At 36.2% G+C, this 26945-nt stretch overlaps 2 protein-coding genes across 2 annotated transcripts in view; one reads left to right on the forward strand and one right to left on the reverse strand.

The window, feature by feature from the left end:
- lrp1ab (low density lipoprotein receptor-related protein 1Ab) overlaps positions 1–8489 on the reverse strand; it is a 126047-nt gene extending 117558 nt beyond the window's left edge. Inside the window, exons 1-2 of the mRNA XM_016522513.1 lie at positions 8271–8489; positions 7936–8152 (exon numbers count right to left, since the gene is read on the reverse strand). Of these exons, the coding sequence (XP_016377999.1) occupies positions 7936–8032 (97 nt within the window). The 5' untranslated portion in view covers positions 8033–8152; positions 8271–8489. The remainder of the gene's footprint in view (positions 1–7935; positions 8153–8270) is intronic.
- Positions 8490–16113: 7624 nt separating this feature from the next.
- Positions 16114–26945, forward strand: part of LOC107716168 (RNA-binding motif, single-stranded-interacting protein 2-like) — a 27802-nt gene continuing 16970 nt past the window's right edge. The window contains exons 1-2 of the mRNA XM_016522534.1: positions 16114–16278; positions 25469–25638. Of these exons, the coding sequence (XP_016378020.1) occupies positions 16207–16278; positions 25469–25638 (242 nt within the window). The 5' untranslated portion in view covers positions 16114–16206. The remainder of the gene's footprint in view (positions 16279–25468; positions 25639–26945) is intronic.

A 26945-nucleotide genomic window follows, 5' to 3' on the forward strand; every position in this document is an offset into this window, starting at 1 on the left:
TACAACACTCCATATCTGGAGAAAAAAATATAACAAGTAAAGAATAGGACAGTAAATTAAGTGCAAACGTGTGTGTAATTGATAGAAGAGTGTTTTTATACATTAAAGTGCCCACTTATAATTGTAACTTTTATCATTACATTTTTTTAATTTACTCCTATTTTACTGTGATTTTTATTTATTTTGAAATGGAAATTATAATTGTAACTTTCGTTATTAAATTGTTTTTATTTATTCCTATTTTACCAGATTTTTTTACCTGTAGTTTGAAATGGAAAATACAATAAAATACAAAACTGCTACATTGTGGCCTCGTCCTCTGCACTCAAAAATAATCTATTTATGAAAGGTCTCACCCTGCTCCTCATTGTGTATTGATCAACTGATTCTCTTTTAACATAACATGTAGCTGTTTGCTTTGTCTTCTTTCAGTTAAACCTTTATGCCACGTTTATGCCCACTGTATTCACTAAGCTATCAAAGAGTTTCTAGAATTAATAACACTTTATTTGTGACACACAGAGCAACGGACAGGATTTACCAAGATTGTGCTGCCAAGACATGTTCCCAGGCGTAAACTACCTATGAAACTATTGAAGGGCGGGTATGATGTCCACACAACACCAGTTTCTTTCCTAATACTGGTCCTTTTATATAAACAACACGACGACTGATTACAAGTCAGCCTCGAGTACAATGAAGGCCCCAGGTCATTTTCATGACCGTCAAACGTACATTTCTAGTAAACTGCCATTCACCTCCAGGCTTTAGGGCTGAGCATTTTTTAACGGCTCTGGGTGTGATGCAGACAGTCTTTAATCACAGCACCAAAGATGATTTGGATCTGAATTGCTTTCACACATGAGCAGTACTCTGACAGGCAGATGTGAGAGACGATGAAGAGTGTTAAAACACAAGACAAAAGCTTTAATGGACCGAGGTCATCTGGAATATACCAACAAGTGGAGAATAGATAGTTAAAGGGACAGGTCACACAAAAATAAAAATTCTGTCATTATTTACTAAACCCATATACCTTCCAAATCCATGTGATTTTATTTTATCAGCTGAACATAAAGGGAGCTTTTTTTTAGCTCCAAAAAGGACATAATGTTTAAATTGGCTTCACACTTGGAAAATATAGCACGCAAATCATATTTGTTACTTTTAATGGTTTATGGTGCTATTTGTCATTTTGGTCCAGTCCCTGCTCACTTTTCACTGCGTGGAAAAGTGCAGCCAAAACATTCTGGACATTTATCACTCATGTTTCATGGGGAAAAAAAGAATTAGCAAAATCTTCAGGGTGAGTAAATGATGACAGAAATATAATTTTTGGTTCAACTATCCCTTTTACACTGCAACAAAACAGTCCTACTCACTGACAGTACACTAGGTATTGCGAGTAAAACTAGACTACTGTTCAAAAGTTTGGGATTTTTTTTAAAGAAATATGTTTATTTAGCAGGATTAACATTAAATTGATCAAACGTGGCAGTAAAAAAGCATAATGTTTAAAAAAGTTTATTTCAATTAAAATACTGTTCTTTTGAACTCTCTCTTCATCAAAGAATCCAGAAAAAAAAAATGTATCATGGTTTCCACAAAAATATTAAGCACCACAACCGTTTTCAACATTGATAATAAAAATAAATGCTTCTTGAGCACCAAATCAGTAGATTAGAATGATTTTTGAAGTATCACGTGACACTGAAAACTCAGCTTTGCCATCACAGGAATAAATTACAAATAAATTATTTTAAACAATCAAATAGAAATGTTATATATATTTCACAATATTGCTGTTTTACTGTATTTTTGTTTTTAAAAATGCAGCCTGGGTGAGCATAAAAGACATCATTCAATTTAAAAATAAAAAATAAAAATATCTTACAGATCCCAAACTTTAGCAATGGTAGTATATATAAAACAGTGAAAACAGAAACAAAAAAGTAAAAGTAAGAAAGAAACATATGAAAGAGTTCTAGCACATGAGTGTGGGATGTTGAGAAAACATGACAACTGTCCTCAACATTTGAGCAGACATGTTTGCGCCTAATGTGAGGAAGGAAGAAGGCAATCCATTACAACCTTCAAAAACATCAGACCTTTAGACTATAAAGAAACGGACAAGCATTACACTCATGTCTGCGTCCTACATCCTAGTAGCTGACAGAAGCACTTGATAAACCACTCGCTTATGTGTCCTGTCACTGGCACGTCAACAGCACCCATCTTCTTCTGTTTTGCTACATGCAGCCATGTCCTCCTGGGTGTAGCAGTTAAATAGGTAAACACCAATGTCGCAAAACTAAAAACACCAATTACAGCACACTCAACTCACTACCATCAACAATATCCTTTCATCCACAGCTCTCAACCTCTCACACAAGGAGGAACCATGCCATATCTAGTCGGTTATGCAAATCTGGGTTTAGCCCTCAGTCGCAGAGGAGTCTACCGTGTATCCCAGGGAGAGGGAGGTTAAAAGAGGGAGATTAGAGCCTCCTCAGGCCCTGGGTGGTAAGACTCCAGCTGAGCAATCTAATGCTATTACATTATGCTTTTCTTATTTTAAGAGACAATTCTTGTACGGCGACAAAAATAAACTGATTTTCTGTCAAAGCCGTGAATAATCTTCAAACGGAACGTTCCGGGTTCATTACAAGCCAAGCTTACGGCCAACATCAGAGACGAACAAAAATCACGTTTAAGGCACACATTGGCTGTTACTATGCTTTTGAAGGTCTAAAAGCAGAAATATGAAGCTTATTTTTTTTGTTATAAGCACTCATATTAATTTATTCTTTCAAAAAATGGTGTTATTTGAGCTTGGGAGTTTTGTGTGAAAGTTACCACGTTTAGTGGTATTACATGTTTTTAATACACTGAATACAACTTAATACAGAATTTTGAGCAATTCATTCACACTTAGTCCTGACTAAACTTTCAAAATCTGCTGTGCCCCATAGACTTCCATTAAAAGCAGTGGTATTTTAGTATCATTGAGCTACTATAATAGTTTTTATTAATATTTGTTTTAAGTAATTTTGTTGTGCGTTTTGCCAATTTTATTCGTTTTTTAATATGTCCATGTTTTTATTCATATTTATTTCAGTTTTAGTTATTTTAGTACATCATGTTAAACTAAGTGAAAATGAACTTAAAATTTTTTTTAAAAATAAACTTTTTTTTATCAGTTTATTTTATTTCAAGCAGCGAAGATGTTTAAGGTTTTAGTTAATTACTATAATGTCTTTGATTTAAAGTACACATACTTCTCAGACAAGCACTCCAAATTATGTCTTTTCCATAGTTCATAACCCGTTCTAGTGAAATTAGAAACAAAATGCAAAAAATGATTTAAAAAAAAAAAAGTAAAAGTAGTACTTTTTAAAAATTATTATTTTTCTAATAATAAGGCTGAAGTTTACATATAAATTTTGATTTGGAAATGAGCAAATACTCCAGAACTTCACATACACCATTTATAGAAACATTAAAAGATAATGTTACATACTTGCAGCATAACCTAATTAATATTCATGAGCAAAGCATTCACCATTCTGTGTCTGAGATGTCACAATCAGCACCTCAAACAGCACTGACAGTATGTCAAAGATGCATTGAACCCTGTATATTCCTTTGAGTAAGCTGCCACATTTGAATGTCTGCTTGCAGCATTTTACATCAAATAAAGGTTACGTAACAGACTTTGCCATTGCATTGCTCTTCAACTAATAACAACAACAAAAGAAATCCCAGCCTGAATGAGAATGTTACCAAGAGGTTTATAATGTAGCTCTATTCATTCATCAGATGGGGCAAAGATGGTGTGGGAGAAACGACTGGTTGAATGAACACTGAATGTATGAGTAGATGTATTAATGTATGAATGTATGAGGATTCATGGACTTATTTCAGGCTATAAGAGGATTGTAGAAACCTCCAGAGTATCTGAGACACAAAGACAGATGTGTATATAAGATGAATCACTGATCAAGCAAAGGTTCAAAAGACTGGTTGGTTATTATCAGTGTTAATATTGTTAGAGAAAACTAGATAAAAATATAAAGTGAAATTAAAATTTAATTATAATTCAAATTAAAATCTGAAACTACATCAACATACATTTAATGACTCCAAAAAATACTTTGTTTTTGTATACAGTCTTTATTAAACACAAAAATGTCACTATATAACACTAGACTGTGCTGAGAAATTTAACAGTGTTATAAGTTTTTAAATTATACCAGTTTACACATTTGGCAGCCCTAAAATCAGTGTTGTTACTGTTAACTAAAAAAAACTATTACAAATAAATCTTTAATGGAAATAAAGCTGAAATAAAATAAAATGAAAGTAAAATAAGTTTTGAAATAACTAAATATAAGCTAAATATACAAAAAATAATACAAATGAAAAAGTCCATACAATTACTTACCAATTAAACTTACTAAGCCTATACTAAAATTAAATTAAATTAAATCTGAAAATAACAGCCCATTCAAAATATTAGTAAATAATATAATAGTATGTAAATATCAATTCCTAAAAAAATAATAAAAACTTATTGGGAAAAAAAACTAAAACCTAGAATAAACAATTAAAAAATTGTGAACACTATCAAAAATGAAACTGAAAAGGCAAGCTGAAAATAAAATAGAAACTAAAATAACTTTAAATATTCAGATTCAGATTCCAGTATTTACAGACATGCTCTAAATAAAAAAAAAACGTTGGGGAAAAACTGGTCAACTCTGATAGATAAATAAAAAAGCATCAGTTCTCCTGCTCCAACAGTGATCCACGCAAAGCCACGAGTTCCTGCTGTAGTCATTGACAGCAGTACTATTCCAGCTCGGGCCCACTCACCACCTCCGCCTGAACCACTGCAAGGGTCAGTATGTAAATATCAATTCCTAAAAAAATAATAAAAACTTATTGGGAAAAAAAAACTAAAACCTAGAATAAACAATTAAAAAATTGTGAACACTATCAAAAATGAAACTGAAAAGACAAGCTGAAAATAAAATAGAAACTAAAATAACTTTAAATATTCAGATTCAGATTCCAGTATTTACAGACATGCTCTAAATTTAAAAAAAACGTTGGGGAAAAACTGGTCAACTCTGATAGATAAATAATAAAGCATCAGTTCTCCTGCTCCAACAGTGATCCACGCAAAGCCACGAGTTCCTGCTGTAGTCATTGACAGCAGTACTATTCCAGCTCGGGCCCACTCACCACCTCCGCCTGAACCACTGCAAGGGTCACTCTGCATTCCATGAAGACAAATGCTAACATGTACATTAAATCAGTGCTTAGCATCACATGCCAAAATGTGATCCAACAGTGAGGCAATGCCTCTGCAGACACATACTCCCAATCCTGTAAGTCAAGGCCAGTCACTAATGGTCTGCTTTCCCATTCCTCCCCATATAATGTCTAGGCTAATGAGTCTCCTATATCCAGATGTTCCACAGAGGGTGGAGGTGGAGCAAGACAATACAGCACAAGAACTTCAACCCTGCCTCCATCCACCAGACCATTTCCTCCTCTTCTTCCACAGAACAGACTCCCAGGTCATTTATATGTCATAAAACCTACATGTTATTCTCATATCATGTCAAGAAAATCTTGTCTCATTTTTTTCTTTTTAAGTATACTTAGATGAGGTTTGTTCAAATATAGAATATTTGTTTATGACCGTTATCTTTACTTTCCAGTATAATAAAAAAATACACATCCCCAGGCACCGAAATCCTGTCTTGACAAGATAAAGGTTCATCTGAGGTCTGCTGAGGTTCACTTGGTTTCTTTTTTTGTGGCCTCAACTAAACCTATTATCAGATCTCGGCAGAAGCGCGACTCAGCTGCGCCAGTCAAAATCATCTGACAGGCTGTCTGAGGTGGCATCAAGTGGTCACATAACTTACGACACAACTACTCATATTTCGGTACTGCATCAACAGTCATATAAATTACATAACAGTATCCTGAAAGAACTGATGATTACTGATCATTTTAAGGATTTAAAGGGATAGTCAACCCTAAAAACGACTTGGATGTTTTGTTTAAGCCAATGGGTTCCAAAAACAACACTGAACCCCACTGACTTTCATTGTATGGATATTCCACAGATGAAATAAAGTCATATAGGTTCGTAATGACATGAGGGTGAATAAATGATGTAAACTATAAAAAACTATACCATTTAGACAACACAACAACTTATTCTTTACAGTTAATGTGCAATGCACTGACTAGTGAATGACTAAATAAAGTTAATCACAGTCTTTTAACGTCTCTTGATCACGCCTACATTATGCACTTATTTCTTGGGCATGAGCATTACATTTGGATCTGCATAATTCAAAATGTGGGCCATTTGTAGGCCAGTTTTCTAAGCCATACTAAAAAGGACCGTTGCATAATTTATACAGATGTCACAGAAAACTATCTGGAGTATTTATTCAAAAGGCATCCGGTGTGCTCTGTAGGCACCATTTTCCTCTCATTTATTTGAATTGTTATTGTTAACATCACAAACTTCTATAAAAGGAATAACTAGGTCATCAAGCTCTTTAGTGTTTTAAAATATCTGACATATGAATGTGTCTTAAATACCTTAAAACTGCCTTGGAACAATAAGACGTGTCAGACAATGACGACCATACTTTAATCTACTTCAGTGGGTCTCAACTTGTGGGTCACAACCCAAAAACGGGTCACGGGTCTGTTCTGATCATGGACAGAAGGGAAAACAGAACGCTAAATGCAAATACTATACTGAAACTAACCATATAAATGTGCACAACTTTTAAAGGGAGGAAAAAAGCTCCCCATATCTTTTGTAGCTGACATTAGTCTGTGTCCAATCATGTTTTATGGTGCAAAACATTTTACATTTCCATATGCCAACACAGACTTGTTTTGTGGTATGAGAAAATTCTATAAAAACCTATATAATATTATAATATTACTCAAAAAAAACAGACTACATTAAATACAGGTTCATTTGCAGCATAAACATAGTTTGTACCATTCATACTTTTCTGATAACAAAAACATTAAGAACATTTTTGTTTAATTTTGTATAATAAACAATTGTTCCACTTGATTTACAATGTAAAAATCTGACTCCTGAAGTAAAACTAGTTGACGAGTATCTAGCATGCATTCGGATTCAAATGACTTCTATCCAAACTAACTGAGCAAACTTGGGCTAAGTACTGATGAACCCTAAATATCTCAGATAATGATGTTTACGTCACGCAAAACAAACGCTAAAGAGCCGACAGGACTCTTTTGTGGGCGAGCACGAAGAAACACTAGCAGAGGATGTGCCTACCAGTACACTTGAATAAACCGCTATGAATGCGGGAATATGGAGCGTAAAGGACTGCATGCAAATAGACCTGTGGCGAGCTCGGCTTCCACTCATACTGTAACAATTCATGCAAGCAGGAGAATAACATTTGACAGGCGTTTGAATTTATAAACGAGTCCGGCGAATGCACAGGCCTGTGGAGCTATTACGAAATAACTCAACTCCCACATCTCCAATCTGTCCCCATAAGGCACAAACGCGTTAAAAAAAAAAAACCCCGGGCGATTTGTGGCTTCTGTGTACAAATGCTGATAATGCGAATGTTTCATTAGCGTGAGTCTGGATGAGGATAACCAGGACAGATGTAACAATCACAGCACAGGTGATAGCAAAACTGCGCAAATACCCTCCTCGGCATATTTATTCATTCCAAATCAATCCTGCAAACCTGAAAGAATCATACTGCTGCCCATATTGGGTGTCGAAAGCAGCAGCCCACGCGTAGCTTGGTCACTATCACCAGGCCATGTCTCGAAAACTTTACAGACTGTCTCCTAAATGCATGCATGGACAAAATAACACGTTTAATCGTGGTTACTCACCTTCAATGGCTCTGGTGGGATCTACTATCTCTATTGCAAGAACTAATCCCAGGTAAAGCAATCCAACAGTCAACATGTTTGCATTGCAAAATGGCATTGCCTATGGAAATATCACAATTGTTCACGTAAAGCTGGATTCAAACACCTCATCCAAACCTCACAATTGTCCGCCGTGGTCTGTTGTTTCTTGCGCCCTCTGACACGCTAGCAAACGTAGCTGAGCAGATAATAATGCACAGCAGACAATGTGTCATTAAAATCTATACATAAAAAAAGCTTTTCCAGCCTAAAAAGGGGAGGTGTTGTACAATGGCACGGTCATGTATGTTGCTTACTGAATAACAGCATGCAAACAGAGGTATGTGGTGTCTTTAAAAAAAAATCCTTAAAATCAAAGCGGTCTTCTCTGTGATCAATTTATTCCTTTTGCAAAATCAGGATAATACAAATGCAAAATCGTCCTTTGGCGGTCCTCGCTGCAAAAAATAAAAATAAAAAAGGCTCCTCTTTTCTGAGCCCCACCGCTTCTGATGCTGGTGGTTACAATTTGAGTGAGGGGGAAAAGTGGAGCCTCTACTGGACTGCTGCATGACGTCACCCACCTCGACTGGAGTCCAAAAAACTGAAAGCCCTACGCGGCACTGGGCTCCTGCGCATGCGCGGCTCAGCTTACGAATGACCATTTGTTTTGCCCCTCATTCGGTGGAAACTGACCCCACCACGCAGCCATCTTGGCTCTATACTTATGACTCAAAGTAATTCATTTGTATTAATTGATTAGCTTTATGAAGAATTGCTTTTGGCTAGATAATTGTTTCAATTAAACAATGAAGTTTTAAAATTCAGGTCTTGTAATACATACAGGCTTATTACTGTAGTTTTTTGCTTCAGCGTGGGTATGATAACTTGGATGAAGAACAAAAAAAAACGTAAATAATAATAATGCAAAAATGTAATACTAAACAATAATAAAACAAATTATTATTAATATTATTAGCATTATTAGTCATGGACACCTCTGAAGTAAGTTAAGGTGGCTAGGATTCCCCCTACATTTTAATGCACTAATTTTTATTTTTTCAAAACTGTACAGTTATTGATCTATTTTTAAAGCACACTAAACTGAAATTGATTAACTGATACAGAGAGTAGCTGCGTAATAATTAGGGTTAGCTATTTGTTCTTCCCCGCTCTGTTTCTCCCTTTGTTCATTTTCAGGAATGATTTCTTTTGTCTGTTATCTTAACCCTAGTGACATGGTTCCATCTAGTGGTAAATAATGGCTATTGCATGAGCGGTGTCTAATCAAGACTCGATGGGTGAAAAATTCTCTTTCTAAGAAAATGAGCATTTGTAAAATCAGTTCAAACAACACTAATCATGATGGTAAGTGGTAAGTTTCTTTTCGTGGGCCTTTTTGTGCCTTCTTGCTGTCTTAATTAAAAAATAATGAAATAAAATGAAAAAAAAATTACAAATTAGATAATAAAAATAAAAATAAATCTTTTTTAAAACGGCAATCATTTGAAACAATAAATTAAACATAAATAATTTTAAAATAATATAATAATTTCTGAGATACCAGACACTAATAAAACAAACAATTAAAAGACACATTTTAAATTTTCTTTAAAGCATTATTTATACTTTTATAAATTTTTCCTTTTAAAAATAACTTTTCCCATGCTCCTCACAACAAATGTTGTTACTGTTAACTAAAACTGAAACTATTAAAAATAGTTTTCATTAATCGAAATAAAGCTTTAAAAAAACATATATCTATATTCGCAAACATATATTTGTTATACAAAGCTAAACAAAAACACTTTTAAAAATAGTAATAAAATATGACAAGTACACATAAAATGTTAAAACTTAATTAAAATTAAGTTAAAACCGAAATTATAAAAATCAAAACTGAAATTATAAAATAAAACTAATTCAAAATATTAATAAATACTATAATATAATATATAATATAAACGTACAAATACTGCTGCAATAACACTGCTCCCAACAGCCCAGAAAAAGTGAATACATAAAATACCAAATTTATTCCATCAAAGTGTGCTGTCCTCTGGGTGGCACTAGACACCAGCCTATTTACTCTCTTCTCTCCAGCCAGTGCACATGTTCTCATTTCAGTGATTTTGTTCAGAGATTGCTCTCTAATAAATCCAACTATTATATAGTGAACAAGATACCACACATTTCTTGAAGATTTTTCAGCTCCCACCCAAGCGTAATACAAGTGCAATGTTTCACGGAATACCGCCTAGACTTCTCTTTAAGGAAGGCCCATTTAAATGATCTAATATGAAGTCATGTAACACATATGACTCAGTTATGACTCATAATGAACGTGCGTAATCACTGCTAAATTTGCCATGTTTATCTTTTTTTTTCTTTTTTTTTTTTTTGATTGTTTCCTTGTTTTATTTGGTACACAGTGTACTTTGATTTAATTGTTTTAAACCAACATTTTTAATCTTGGTTAAATAACTTTGGTGTCTTTCAACATTGGAGAAGCCAACCCCTTTAAAGAATCCTACTGAAAAAAAATAATAGATTCTTCATCTGAATGACATCTGTAATCCATAGAGAGGTCAAGACAAGAGACCCAGTCTGTGATGTGGGGACATCCATTCCCGTCATGTCTTTTGGGAAGATGTGAAGCGGGCAGATGTTGAGGAAAGAGAACAGCATTCCGACAATGTGGAGCATCTGGAAGTAGCGTTACAGGGATGTCTGGCCGTCCACGTGCCTCAACATGTATCTACCCTCATTCCCCATGCCTCACTGGGAGAAAGGCTTGGAGGTGGTGATAAAGCTCATTGTGCATTGGGGTATAAATCCAACAAGCTCATCGTCTGACACAGCATGACAACCAAGCATGCTTAATGACCTCCTCCGCCCTAGGCATCTGTGACAATCTGTGCATTCAACTGTCTCTGAAATGCACCCAGCGCAAGATTTGGCCTCCAATTTGAGTAAAGCAGTCGCTTTTTTTCAGTTTCAAGTGAGCCATTAGATTTGTCGTCTTGAGCCATATGAATCTGTGGGTTTTTATGCCATCCTACATCAAAACATCTGGTCTCATCCAAGAGTTTCATTAAAGGGATAGTTCACACAAAAATAAGGCTGAACCCTGATGTTTTCCAAACTCAATTTTCTTTCACACAAAAAAGGAATTGTTTATAAAGGAAAAGATTTTAAAGGAATAAATATTATATATAAATATATATAAATAAAAATTTGCTAAAAATGTACTCACCCTCAGGCCATCCGAGATGTAAAACGCCTTACTGGTGGATTTGTTTCTTACAAACATGCAGCTTTTTACTTCACAAGATGTTAATTGAAGGACTGCAGTTGTGTGGATTACTTGTGGATTATTTTTACGTTTTCTTCATTCTGACGGCACCCATTCACTGCGGAGGATCTGTTGGTGAGCAAGTGATGTAATGCTACATTTCTCCAAATCTGTTCTTATGAAGAAGCAAACTCATCTACATCTTGTGTAAGATGGAGGATGAGTAAATTTTCAGCTAATTCAAATTTTTGGGTGAACTATTCCTTTAAGCAGGATGTTCATGCTGCTCCCATATAATGAAACTGAATGGTAACCAGGGACTGCCAAGTTTCAAAAGTGACACAAATCCAAAACAAAATCCCCAAAATACCACAATACATCTTCATTATTGTCAAGTCAAATAATAGAAATGTAAGTCCTTTAACTACACTTCTCTGAAATGTTATTTGTGCAATTTGAATATGCGCATATTAAAATGTGGCATATTGTGATCAAGTCACAGTAGAACCAATAAAATATGTCATCACTGATGTCAAATCTGGTACGACACATTTTGATGTGACATATTTGAAAATATGTAATATGCATATGTGAATGAGATTTAAGAGTAAAATGCAGCAATCGAAAAGACAGTCATGAATACATTTGCATAAAAATGTCAAATCTAAATTAAAAACATCAAATACAGCATGACACATTTTATTGTTGACACATTATTCCTTTTTGGTACTTGACCAACCGTGGTCACCATCCACTTTTATAGAATGGAAAAGAGCAGCATGAACATTCTGCTAAACTTCTTCTTTTGTGTTCCACAGAATAAAGTAAATCAAAGGGTTGTTTGAGTCAGTGATGCCAGAATTGGCATTTTTGCACAAACTCTGCCTTTAAAGTCGCACTGAAACGGAAGTAGAAACAGATCTTTCCGTATTGTGACATACATCTAAGCTTAAAAGATCACTGAAAAAGAAAAAATGTTGGGTGGGGACTTGGTTCTATCCATCAGTTGTTGATTGGATTTTGATATGAGGGATTTTCACTCAAACAGGGCAGGGTTTAAGTGAACTGAATTATTTGATTGGAGAAATCCTGCATATGTCACCAGAGAACATCCAGTTATGATATATTGATTAAAACTTATGACCTCAAAAAAACAAAAACAAAACATACATGGTTGAATTGTTCACAATATGTCCCCTTGGAATTATAAGGTTCTATCTGACATTTTTGTCAAAATTGAGTTATTCACATATTCTTATTCTGTGACATCTTATTTACATTATGTAATAGATTTTTTAATGTTGTGTATATTTTGGGACTTTTTATTTAAAAAACAAAAAGGTTCTATCTACACAGTCGAATGGAATGCAAAAACTTTGAAGCTCAATATCTCAAAACTACTCGAAATGCAGATAGAACATTATAATTCCAAGGGGACGAATAAGATGTATAATATACATTTAGAAAACAAGGTTAATTTTCACTTCATGCCAACTTTAACAAAACTAAGTCATTACTTAAAATATATTTGCTTTATTTCTGTGAATGAATGCACCTCACGTTCAACAATTGACATGAAGACTGATGTCGCTCAGTTAGCAGAATGGCTCCTGTGCAGCAGCGGGGGAGAGAGATCTGTGTGTGTGTGTGTGTGTGTGGTGTCCTGTGAGGCCTAGCATGTTGTGTGGGGGTTGATTTGAGACAGTACCAGCGTAAACAGTCCCAGACCACATGTTCTCTCAGGGCAAAGCGCCTGGCCACACTCCAAGCACATCTGCACACAATCCTTCACCATCCACAGCTCTGGAGACTGAGCTGGTTACAATGGGGGGGGGGATGAACTGCGTTCCCAGACTCCACCAACCTGCTGCAGACAGTCAGGAGTACCAGAGACGAAATTACAAATGGTCCATGTAAAGATTTATTGAATTGAATCACTCCCTGATGATTTGGTTCTCAAGCTATTTTGCATACATGCATAGTTTGCTTTATGTATGTATATGAAATGAGTTTCTAGCTGGAAAATGGAACTGAATACTTGATGGCTCAGTTATAGCTCATATTGCATTGCTGCATTGAGCTTTGCTTGTGTTACCTTTGAGCATCAACATAATGTGTGAGAGTGCTATGAATAATTGGCAGCAATTGAGACCTTTTCTCTAGTGTGTGTTTGTGTTTGTGTATGCGTGTGAACATTGGGTAAATTACATCACACATCTTGGAATGTGGGATGTCTGCGAGGCCAACATTACTGCTCTGGCCCTCAGCCTTGAGCGAAGATGGATAGTTGCATAAATCAGGCCTGTGAATCTCCCAGCCCTGCACTGCAGATGTCACCGAACTCAGAATGTGATTGCATTTGCCAATGGTGACACTGGAAAGATATCGTTGTTTATCCCTGTTTGTGTTAAAACAAAATCTTTGCAACAAAGTATGGGAATCCTGAAAGTTTACAACAAAAGTTGAACGTGGGCATCCTAGAGGTAACAATGCATGATCTTTCTGTCCAAAAAAGGTATTTCCTTCAAAGGAAGACGTCCTAAAATGCAGGTAGGGAAGTGAGTCAGGCTTCCACAGGGTGATAATTTCCGCAAGGGCCATGCTGACAACACCTGAAGAATTCAAGGTATGCGCAAACACCAAAGATATTCCCAACCCCCATCGAGACTTCATTCTCCAGCTCCCTCTCTCAGTGTCTGATCAAGATTTCATACTTATTTGCTTTAGGCATGTAAAAAAGCTGGTGATTAATTGAAATGTTGTGCTGCCATCATTTATTATGCCATTGTCAATTTTATTTAAATGCATGTAATATTTATATATGTACAGACATTGTATATGTGTTGTTTACTACTTTTGCTAATAGAGTCGCCCAGAAAAAATATTTATAATGGAAAGAGTCCAACTGAGAAATTAGATAAATTTTATTGAATATAATGTTTTACTATTGTTATTATTATTTATATACTTGGAAATATATTGGAAAAATATATATTATTAAAATTATATAAAATATATTATCATACATACCATGCAAAATTTGGGGAGTCACTACAAAAAATTTTTTCAGCCAATATATATATTTTTTTCTCAGGAGGGATGCATTATATTTATCAAAAGTGACTTTATACACATTTATAACAACAGATTTACAAAATATTTCTTTCATTTCTTTCATAATGCTACTCTTTTAAACAACAAAGAATCCTGAAAAAAAATATCACGATTTCCACAAAAACATTACGCAGCACAACTGTTTTCAACACTGATAATATTAAGAAATGTTTCTTGAGCAGCAAATCAGCGTATTAAAATGATTTCGGATGGATCATGTGACACTGAAGACTGGAGTAATGACTGCTGAAAATTCAGCTTTGCCATCACAAGAATAAATTACATTTTTAAATATATAGTATTAATTCATATATTTATATTAATATTTATATATAATTAATAATAATATATTTTTTCAGAGGGTGTTTGTAAGTATCTATCTGATGTTCGATTTGCACTGTGGAAGGCCAAACTGTTTATCTCGTGTACATATGCAAATCAATAGCTCAGTGACCTTCATTTGTCCAGGACAGCTAACGGGCTTGGAAACTCTTATTATTCTGTTTAGAACCGAATTTCCTAATATTACCCAAGCTGAAATGTCATCAATCAAATGAACTGCAAGACTAAACTGAACTGAAATCTTGGCAAATCATAAATCATTTCCGAATATGGATATACATTTCCAATCCTGTTTTGACTCTTTGAGAACACCCAACAAGGCTTTAATCATTAAAATATACAGAAAGTGTAAATATGTCTCTACATATTAAACACTGTACCAACACCATAGGAATGTAGCATGTAGCTCTTATCTAAACATAAACAAGCAAAATGCCAGAGACCTGTAGACAGGGCACTGGAAGCAAAGAGATTTCATCTGCAGTGGCCAAACAAAGGATAGGTTAAACAACTATCCTCCTACATTAGCCACTCATCTGACTTCAGATAAACACTGGCGGCTCCTCTGCTGTTGCTGTGATGCTGAAGGAGATGACTTAATGGTGTATGACTGGGTTCTGCTGCTGGCTGACTCATGATCCCAAGTGTCTTTGGGCTTTGCTGGCAACATGGTGTTCCTTTGCCTACACTGTAATAAGAAAAATAGCTAAATGGCAGGTGTGGTTGTAAGAATATCCCCAAAAATATGTTGATAGTGTTTCGGGGATTATGGGAGTCATTTCAGTGGCTGCATATTTGATCAAATACATAACTTGCGCATAACATTCAAAAGTCTGGAATAATGAGCACCAAATCAGCACATTAGAATGATATCTTAAGGATCATGTGACTGGAGTAATGACTGCTGAAAATTCAGCTTTGCCATCACAGAAATAAATTACATTTTAAAATATATTCTGAGAGAAAACAATTTATTTTAAATCACAATATTATTCATTTTTGTAGCGTACTGCACCCTAGTTGTGGTGGACCAATCACTTACATTTGCTAGTGCTTTTACTGAGCATCACAATACAGAATACATCTGAATTTATAAATGTCCAGCTTCCCAGAGGTGCATATATAACCAGTGAATATCATATTTAAGTGTTGGTGCAGCTGGGAAAATTCAGCATAGATTTCCAGAAAGTTCAAGAATGGATCTTTCGGTTGATTTCCTCCATTATTGTTTAAAAAAAGAAAAAGTTAATGTGAAATCAAAACTCTTTCATTTTATAAGGGAGTATAGCTTTCAATACCATTTAGAGGAGAATAGCGTATTCTGTTGCTGTTTTCTTCCTTTGTGCTAATGAACAGCAGTGTGTGTGTGTGTGTGTAAGCGACTCAATCTCTTCCACAGACTCCAGGCTGAATGTCCCCGGTGACGTCAGCTGACTCTTGGCTGTACTAGGCGCTCCGGACACAGCGCTGCTGCTGCTGCTGCTGCTGTTGCTGCTGTAAAAATGCTGCTCTCTGTGCCGCCAAGGACAGGAATCAACCCATATAACGGCTACACTAGCAGAACCAGTAAAAAGGTAAAGCCCTCTTCATATGCGGTGGCGTCAGCTGATCGGGCCGGCGGAAAACGCTCATTTATGTCGCTTATCTCTGTTGTGTGTGTAATTGTATGAGTGTGAGCTGCAGTGTCCTTGAAAGTGGAACCGTGAATATACTGAAGTGTATCATCGCGCGATCGTGCCGTTTAATCCACCGCTGTGGAGTGTGATACTAAGGTCAGCGTGTATTTAAAAGTGGGCATCTTAATGTAGATTCGTCTGCTGGTTGAGAAGTCACAGACAGTACGGAACTTGCGGTCCGAAATGTTCACGGAGATACTTATTTATGGGCACTCGATGCTCGTGGATTCGTTGCAGTAGGCTAAATCAGTGTAGAGGACTATTATTTGGGATTCTTGAGGAAAATTCCTTGATGGGGAAAAAAGACAATTAGTTTAACCAAGTTTTACGTTGAGTCATTCGCCCCACCCCTATAAATCCCACTACTATGACGGGAAACATTTAGGTTTCGGATTGACTTTGCAGAGACAGAAATTCAATGAATCCGACATGGGGTGACTTTGAATTATGAGCTATTTATTTTCGGAGAGACAAAGGTCAGAATGAGGGGGGAAAACCCCGGTAAATTAGCTTTTATAACATGTTAATGGAGCAGTTAATTTATAATAACGAACGCTTGAACGCTGACATAGCCTATGTTGGTTACATGCAGTGAATTATTCAGTATAGATAAACTAATATTATCATGTTGTTTTTTTAAATGACAGATATGGTACTACTGATTTGAATGATTACGTTTCCAATAACTTACATTCAGAAACGATTTTTTTTATTTTTTTATACAAATGAATCTTCTAAGCGTAACATGCAATTACGAGTTAAATATATATATATATTTTTAAAAACACATTATATTTAAGTTTGAAATTGTAAAGGGAAAAAATGTGTTTTCCTTTCTGTTTTGTGCATAAGCTCAAAATGCAAATATTACAGAAAGTAAGCTACTTTACCTGTGAACACTGTTGTTTCCTGTTGAACCCACAGTGATACAACGTTATCGTGTACTACTATTCTTTTATCAGTCTCTACTTGACATGACATTAATACTGTGCAGTGATGCTGTGCAAGCTAGTTCATTTATATATGCACTTCAATTTGTCAACCATATATTTGTAACATGATGAGTGAATCAGGTGCGTTTTCTTGCATGTTTATTCAAAGCACTCCATCTTTATCATCTGCCATCTTCAATGCCCTTACAAGGTCATCATCATAAATATATATTAATTAACACTGAATGACAGTGCAAACCAAAGAAAGACTATAACGTGTCGATGCCTGATAACTTATAGAATAGATAAAGGGAAGCAGTTTCAGACACTGACATTGGGTATGATGGTCTATCTACTCATTGACAGTTTCATGAGCATACACCCTGTGATCTGATCCAGCTTGGCTCTCTAAATGTTATTTCAGCTTCACGCCCATGCTCAGGAAATAATCCAAAAACAACACATAGATGCAAGCAGACTGGGTCGCTGATTTCATATTACCTTTCAGTTTATGAAGAAATAAGAGAAGACCATAGCTATTGAGATTCACAGTTACATGTTTAACCACATTCACTGACCTCATTGTCCTTTTGTTATTAGTGCTAACTGTGCATGCGATTTTTACAAAACCTACACTTTACTTATAAGTGTTGCTCTAGAAGCATTGAACTGTCTGATAGCAGAGCTGCCACCAGCCCAGCCGCTGAGCAGGCAGGTGTCCGAGCCCATGGTGCATCTTTTCTCAATAACTCGCACAGCGGGGTAAGTGCTGGGGGAGGAAGTGTAGGTAGTAGCGTGAAAGGAAGTAAGCTGTGTTGGGCAGGTGGGCATCATGTCCCTCGGCCATAAAGAGGACATGTTTGTCACTGAAAGGTTGTATATTGCCATGGAATGGAGATATTATGCCATGTATCACCCCAGGGATGCCGGTGAAGATGGTAGACGGTATTTTTGAAAGCAGTTTTGGGCAGAATTAAATTCAGGGCATCTGTTTTTAATGAAAAAAAAAAAAAAACTGGTGATGTCAGGTTGCAATTCACCTGCTGGAATGGGCTGGATGGAACGGTATTCAGTGGGTTTGAGTAGGGCCTATTAGCCAAAAGCCTAGAGGCGGCCTTATCTGTTGAGTAAGGATGGCTGTTGTTGCTGCCAATAGAAGCCCAAAAGGAGAATGACAAGTCCAGTTTGGACAACAATTTCAGGTTCCACTTGGAATATGTTGGACGAGTCCTGGCCGTAGTGTATTCTGAAGCTGAGGGAGCCCTCTATATCAATTTTTAGTTGTTGTAGCTATGTAAAAATGCAGAGGGAGAATGTCAGGTGTGGGTAAAATTACCAAACAATATTTCTGCAGGGATACTGCAGCTCTCAATGGCTACGTTTATATGCAACCAAATAATCCGTTTGTAATCGGACTGACAGCTCAATCGGACTGAAAAGCCTTCATGTAAACACCTTAATCGATCCGATTGGGCTCGATTGGAATGAAATTTCGATCGGATTGAAGGGGGTGGTTTATTCCTTTTCTAATACGATTGAACTAATCGGATTGAACCCCGAAACTGAAAGGACTGCGCATGTGCAATGACGCAGAAATAGCGTAATGACGTATGACGCCAGTCCTTGTTTTGGATTCTCATCCACAGGCAACCCGTTTTGGGCGCAGGGAGGGGCATTTTTACTGTGTGATACTGATAAATATGAGCAGCACAGCGGTTTATATGTATATTTATCCATAAATGGACACATATTAATTCTGCTGTTCAAAACAAGTAAAGAAACCGTGTAGGAGAGTGGTTATGTGCAAACAATGAGAAATTCTATATTTGTGCAGTGTGCGCATGTCAAAAAAAAAAATCTATTCCGATTTGAAGCTTGTGACATATAAACGCACACATCAACCTGATCACTTTATTTACCGTTCATGCAAACACTACATTCAGATTCATCAATCGGAATGAATTCAGTCTGATTGAACCAAAAATTGTGCATGTAAACGTAGCCAATGAGTGTGGGCCAACAGGAAGATGAACCTACTAATTGTGAGACTAAAGGTCTGTTTATACTAAGGACGAAATGAGAAAGCTAACCAAAAGCACTCTCATTCGCATGCTTATATTGCAGGTCATTTTGACCCATTACGATTTTTGAGTTGTTTCGAAATACTGCTTAACCTATGATTTTGTTCTTGACATTTTGGGACTTTTCGTCATTTAGGGTCATCAATGTGTCTGCAAAGTGTCGACACTCCAGTGCGTTGTGGAGTGTGTACGTACATAATTTCTATTATGATTATTATGTTTGCAGGTCAGTTTGACCCTCATATTTCATCTTTAAAGGCAGCTGCACAGACCTGAAATAAAAACATTTTTTAATTTATTTTGTTACGTCAGTTTCTCTGCTTCTGAGGGAATTTATCTTTACATTTATGCATTTGTCAGACACTTTTATCCAAAGTGTACATTTTCATCAATTTATGCATGCTCAGTTTGCTGGAAAGTGCCACGCGCTGTTTGAGCTTCAGGAAAGCACACACTTCTTCTGTTTAAAATGACAAAATGGTTTTTAAAAATAGTTGCAATACTGTTAATAATATTCACAGTTTATAAAAAAAAAAAATAAACAGTTTAATTTTTTTTTTTATTTGTTAGATGTATTAATGTTTTCCCAGATTTTTTTTTTATCATATAGTGTGATTTATTTTTTTGTTTATTAATTTTATTGAATCCAAAGTCAGGATCAATCTGATCCTGTGACCTAATGACCCTGATTTTCAACCTAATACAAGAGTTAAATGCAAGATAATAATTTAATGTAACTTCACATGCCTTAATGCAAGATACATATCTGATAATAAATTGTTTTCTTCTTGATGTGAATAAGCCCTGTAGAAAATGAAAGTAATTTGAAACACTATTTCCACAGCCTGTGTGCCTACAAGTTATCAGGGGACATTAATTTTTCCTGAATTTTTTGATTGTGAGAATGTGCAGCAGCGACTGGTCTCTAATTTCCTTCTTAAGTGCCCCAAAGTTAGATAGGCTTCCTAAGCCCTGCAGGTCTGCTAAGTACTGCTGCACTGACTCACCCAACTGCTGTCAGCTCTGGCGGAATAAAATACACTGGAGAATGACACTGTTGGGTGACAAAATGTTGCAAATCACTTTACACAGTATGAATATTTGAAGCTCATTACAGTCTACCAAATATTCTGTGACCTTTCAGGTAATGAAACACCCTTTTTATGCGAATCAATCAGTTTGAATGTAAAGTTGAGAGCTTTGAGATGTGTCTTGAACAGCACAGTATAGTGAGGAACAATGAGAGCCTGCTGTGGATGCAAAAAGAGCTTCTTTTGCTTCTTAGTATTACTCCCCCCCTCAAAAAAAATCAAACATATATGCCAGTTGCAAAACATTCTCTGAGCCCAAAATTATTATTATTATTTTTTTTGGACAGTAGTTCAGATTTGTACTTCCTTTTAACATTGTAATTGGTACCACCACAAAATATAACTAATACTTTATAATTTTAAAAATATAAAAAATATTTTAAATTATAAATTATATAATTATAAAATATATATTTAAAATATATTCTTAAAATATTCATATAAACACACAATTTGTAATATTTACAATAAATATTTCTAATTTCCAATGACAGGTTTAAATTTTACAGCAATAATGTGGCTCTAAGTTTCAACACTTATGCTGGAAAATGAAGGCATGTGCTGGAAAAGAATAGTTTGAAAGACTAATAATAAACACTAAATTGCAAGCTTGGAATTATAGCATTTTCAACATTTACAACATTGTAACAAAGTCTGTAAGACTGTAAAGATTTCTTCAGATTATGTGATTGTACAAAAATATTTGAATCACTCAGTAGCCCATGCATTAGATTCCCTGGGACAGAGTCTGTTTCTGTTGGTACCGCTACAGAAATGTGTGTTCACTTACTTCGAAATTCTCCTTCACGGGATGGATCACTGCTGAAAGACACAGTTTTGAAAACCAAGCAGCCTAGAAGGAGAGTCATTCCCCTCCTTCCAGCACTCTTGGCAGGGATGCAGATTGCTCAGAGATAAATGACTTGGAATTCCTGGAATTCCCATCTCAAACATTGTGCATGGATCCTGGGTTAGTGGCTGTGGCAAAGTTTTTTGTTTTTTTCTTTAATTTCTACTAAAAGTGACTTTTTTGATTAGCCAAAAGATATACAGACAGAGAGGGTGATAAAATGCCTGACAATATGAAATCCTGATTTGTGAGTGTAACTTGAAAAGGGTGGAGAACTGAACAACTGAGGGATTTTTTTTCTGCTGTTCCAGCCCCTCCTCCTCCTTAATCCAATGAACTATGTTTGGGTGAAAAATTACATATTTCAATTTGAACAACACATCAATCTGGATTGATGTCATTTGGGGGTTTTGTTATTTTTAGCATGTAGTGTTTGTGTGGGGAAGACTGGTGTTGTTAGGTGTGTGGCACTGCTCAACCTTGAACAGCGTTGCAGGGCAGATGGGCTTAGTGGGGTTCAGTCATCTGTTTTCCCATGCAGAGGCAGAGTTAGCCGAGTAGAGCAGTCCTAATGAGACAGTGCTTTCTGACTGCACCCAGCACATGAGAGGGATTAGCGCTCAACGCTAACAAGGTCAGATCTTAATTAGACAGGCTTCTATAACTAAGTTCAACCGGCTCAAGAGGAGAGCAAAAGACAAAAGTCCTATATATGACATAACGTTTGGGCAGGCACTTCTGGTTGTGCCCCTCTCCCCCTTTTCCAACAATCTCAGCCAAACCAGTGAACTTGTGGCATGTATTAAACTGGCCAATTGTTCCCTGTCTGAGATTTGATTTCACAGGCTTGACTAATGAAATACTTCATCCTTGCCTGCCCCTCTGACTGATGAGGAGTTAATTAGAAAACTAACAGAACCTCTCAGGAGAGGGAAAGCCCCAGGCTTTGGACACAATTACATATTTCACAAGATTCACCATATATGTGATTTAGAAATCAAAGCTCTATTCATTTCTCTGGGGAAATGGGAGTGAGAGACAAAAATCTGTATAAATTAAGTATATTTTACTTAATAATATTGTCTCAGTATTGTCATGCAAAGATTTAATCTTTTTTGTTACACTCTCACATTATTATTATTATTATTTTAAACAAATTTTTGCATTATGTATTATATTATTAGGCCAACACAGTTTTGAATATTTATATTCAAGATAATATGACTCATCATTTGACTGCCATCACAAAATGTAAACATTTTATTTTATTTAAAAAATATATATATATAGTAAAAAAAATAATAACATTAAAATATTGTTTTAAAAATCATATTAATATAATAGAAGTATATTCTTAAAATATTCATATGAAAAAAATTAAAACCATCCAAATCCAGATTCTAATCTAATTTCTCAAACCACAGTGTAATTTGACTAACTACACACTAAAAATAAAGAATTACAAAATTAGTGCATTGTGACCAAGACATCTAAATATGATATTGTATTTTATTATATACATTATGTATTTTTAAAAATTGAAAACTAAAAAAATAATCATAAAAACACCTTTTACTTTGTCTAATTCATTACGTCAAAATTATTAAACAAAAGTACAATCATTGATTGCCATTGTACATATACCTCTCTTCCAACAGTAACTGTATATAAAATGCATGCAAGTTATTTTCACTTGCTATGGATGACTGCATTATGCCGCAATGTGTGTTGGTAGGTCATTAAATGTCCATATTCCCCGGCAAAACCCAAAGCACGCATCACAATACATACTGTAACCTAGGTTGGAGCGGCAGACAGACCATTTATTTCCATCCACAGTCACACCTGGTACCAGCCCTTTAGAGCCAGATCCCCTGTTAACCTTTCAGAGCTGCTTACTGCCTCCTGTGACCTCTATTTCTGCAAGCCTTCCCAAGAGTCTGCCCTATGGCACTGCAATGGAGTAATCAAGTAAGGTGCAAACCCCGCCATACTCTCATTACCACACTGCGCATATCTATGGAATTGAAGAGGCGGCCTATAGACGGTTCCACTGCAGTGCTGTCCTCGAGTGCAAATAAGGGAAGACTCTCGCGTTTCATTATAGTGCAACTGAGATGTTCAAGGGCAGGTTTACTGGTATTGATTAGTTGTTGACAAGGATTTGTTCTGCATTCATTCAATCTGAAGTAAACAGAGCAGTCGCTGCAGATGAGCACATGAGGATGGTCGCGATGCGTGAATCACTGTCAGCGCGGTTGTGGACTCTGAGGAATGTCTTCACCTAATATATCACATGCTTTGCATGAACAAGAATTAAAGCTGTAGGTTTAACAGATGTACTTGAATGGGATATGTTTGTGTAGAATCCATATGTGTCATGAGAAGTCATGAGGAGAATACGAAGCATGCAAACTTAGTTAAACAGAACTAAAATGCATAGCTAACTTTTTCTCCCCAGAATGCAAGAATAAAATGACCCATGATACAATTACGCATATTTTGCACACTGAAAAAAAAGGCGTTTAAACAATTTTCACTCTGAAACTGCTAGTAAATTTGACCAATAATTAAAAAGAAATGGCAAGTTAACACATTTTATTAAAAATGAAATTTTGAAGTAGAAAGACTGAAAAGACTGAAATAGTATTTTCTTGTAAAAAATACTCCAAAAATCTTTGTTTTATTTACAACTATGAAAAAACCTTTTAACAGCACAGTTTGGGAACCTCCCTAAAATTTTCATAAAATTATATATACACTACCTTTCAAATGTTTGGGGTTGGTAAGGCTTTATTAATGTTTTTGAAATAAGTCTCTTATGCTCACTAAGGCTGCATTTATTTGATCAAGAATACTGTAGAAATATTGTGAAATATTATTACCATTTAAAATTGCTATTCTATTTGAATATATTTCAAAAGGTAATTTATTCCTGTGATGACAAAACTGAATTTTTAGCAGTCATTACTCCAGTCTTCAATACCATAAGATTCCCATTATTGATTTTGAACACAGTTGTGCTGCTTATTATACATTATAAACGTCTTTACTTCTGGATGTGCCCCGCTCCCCTTTTTCCAACAATCTCAGCCAAACCAGTGAACTTGTGGCATGTATTAAACTGGCCAATTGTTCCCTGTCTGAGATTTGATTTCACAGGCTTGACTAATGAAATACTTCATCCTTGCCTGCCCCTCTGACTGATGAGGAGTTAATTAGAAAACTAACAGAACCTCTCAGGAGAGGGAAAGCCCCAGGCTTTGGACACAACAACAATCAGAGGCATTTTCTGTTTCAATATCAGCTTGTTTTTGTAAACCAAATCACATTTTTAAAGGGACAGTTCAATCAAAATAGAAAATTCTGTCATTATTTATTTACTCATGTCGTTTTCAACCAGTATGTGAAGAGGATAGTATGTCCAAATTCACAGTATTCATAAAAACAGTGGGCGAAAAGTACCCAGATGACCTACTTCTTCCAGCAAAGCGTGCATCAGATGGACACTTTACTGTCCCATGATGCCACGGGACAAGAGTTAATGGCAGTGAATCGACACAACTACTGCTGGTAGGTCACATGATAATGACAACATGAGTAAACATGTTACAAAGTAACATTATTTATTCAAAAGAAGTACCTACTAAGAAAGTATGTGATTTTGGACACAGATGGTTACTTTCAATGAACTGATTGAACCAGTCTGTGAATCAGACTGATCTGATTCTACAGTTCAACTCACTGATTCAATGATCCAGTCAACATGACTTCAGAGTTCACTGGAGGAGAATTAACAGCAAATAATGAATTAAATTTTGTTCAGTTTTTCACACAAAGCTTTTGCATGGCATCGAGAAGACTTTTTTTTGTCACAGTGAACTGTTGTTGCATGGAAATCTCCATTTGTGTTCCATGGAAAACAACAGCATATGGGTTTTAAATAACATCAGGGTGAGTAATAATTAGAGCATCGTTTCAATATTTCAGTGTTTTGCTCTGTGTGAGTCACAAATGGTCAGCACAATAACTTCTAATGCAAAAATCACAGAGGAAATTTTAAAGGAAAGCCCTTTGGAATTTTAATCTAATAGCATTGTATTGTATCTTGTCTTATCTCTGTTTTCACTACAGGCGTATGCGTCCTCCACCCAGCAGATGGCGCTGCCCAGTCCCAACACCACCACCACCACCAGCAGTAATGGAATCAACAGTGGTGGGGACCAGCTGAGCAAAACCAACCTGTACATCCGTGGTCTCCATCCAGAAACCACAGAGCAAGACCTAGTCAAGCTCTGTCAACCGTAAGTGTCCTTTAACAATCCCTGTTTCGTGTGGAAATTAATTTAGGATTAGAAATGTTGGAGGCAAGTAAGGTCAGGTTCATAATCAGTAGTTGGTGAGGAACTCAGGATGTATAATTAGACCAGAAAATGCATTAAAAAACAGAAGGTGTGTGTGGGAGAGAAAATCTCAGACTTTGAGCGTCCTGATTTGACCCTTTATGAGGAGGTTAGAAATTCACTGCTGGCAGATAATTCGCATTCATTTCAACATGAAGTGTTTTTGAATAAGCCAATACAGCATCTTGATTTAGTAGACGTTGTGTAAATCACACATTTCTATTCATGAAATGTTTTTGATATTTTATAACTTTTTGGTGCAACGCCTGAGGGGAGCTCATTCTTCATCTTTGTATTGGTTCTCATTCCATGTGTTTTTGTTGGTACATAGGGAATTCATCTTTTGAAATAAAGTAAATAAAAAATAAAGCTGCGTTCACACTAGCAGCGACTTATGCTAAGTTCACACTTCAGGATTTTAAGCCCGATTTGCAGGGTCGGGCTGTGATTGGGGGAAAATCAGCGGGTGATTGGCGCTCAGCAATCTTTATGTGTGAACTACACAACGACGCATCAAAGAGGCTCGCTGACATTTATCGAGCAAATAGCTTGCAGCGCTAATTTTTTTGCGACATCCATTTTCAAATAAACAACTCCTGTTTCACGTGTTGTTTCGCGTCATTCCCATTCCAATTCTCGCATGTGTTTTCTTTGTGTAGTGTGAACTTAGCCTTAGTCGCTGCATGTCGCCAGGGGCTGGCGATGAGGTTGCTAGTTGGCGTTCACACTACTGGTTGCCTTGACAGCAAATCAGGTTTCTTGCCGCTAAATACAAACATTTTGGAGGCAAAAGACTAAATATAATTACCGAAAGTCGCTCTTCATTTGCATAAAGTTGAAGGATTCTGAACTGTCGCTGGACACACCCCATCCGTCGCCAACGGCAGCTGTTGCACTTGTCGCCGTAAATCGCCAGCTCTCCATTGAAATGAATGGGATCGTGTCGCTTTGTCGCTTGTAGTGTGAACGGGGCATAAGATCTGTGCTTTCATGATAGAAGACGTTTTAATGGAATGTAATGACATAAACTCAACAGAGGTTTGGGTTTCAAACAAAGCTCCTTTTTGTTAACCAACTGCAGTGTTTCCAACAGCTAGGCATGACAGTTCCCCCTCTTTGTCTCTTTCCCTTCATCGAATCCGCCGGCCGCACTGTTCTCAAGCCCGCCCGCCTCTGCTCACTCAAGCCGGCCTCCACTCACTCTAGGC

This window comes from Sinocyclocheilus rhinocerous, unplaced genomic scaffold, assembly GCF_001515625.1.
Source record: "Sinocyclocheilus rhinocerous isolate Xijiao unplaced genomic scaffold, SAMN03320098_v1.1 scaffold148, whole genome shotgun sequence".
In the NCBI taxonomy this organism is placed as follows: Eukaryota; Metazoa; Chordata; class Actinopteri; order Cypriniformes; family Cyprinidae; genus Sinocyclocheilus; species Sinocyclocheilus rhinocerous.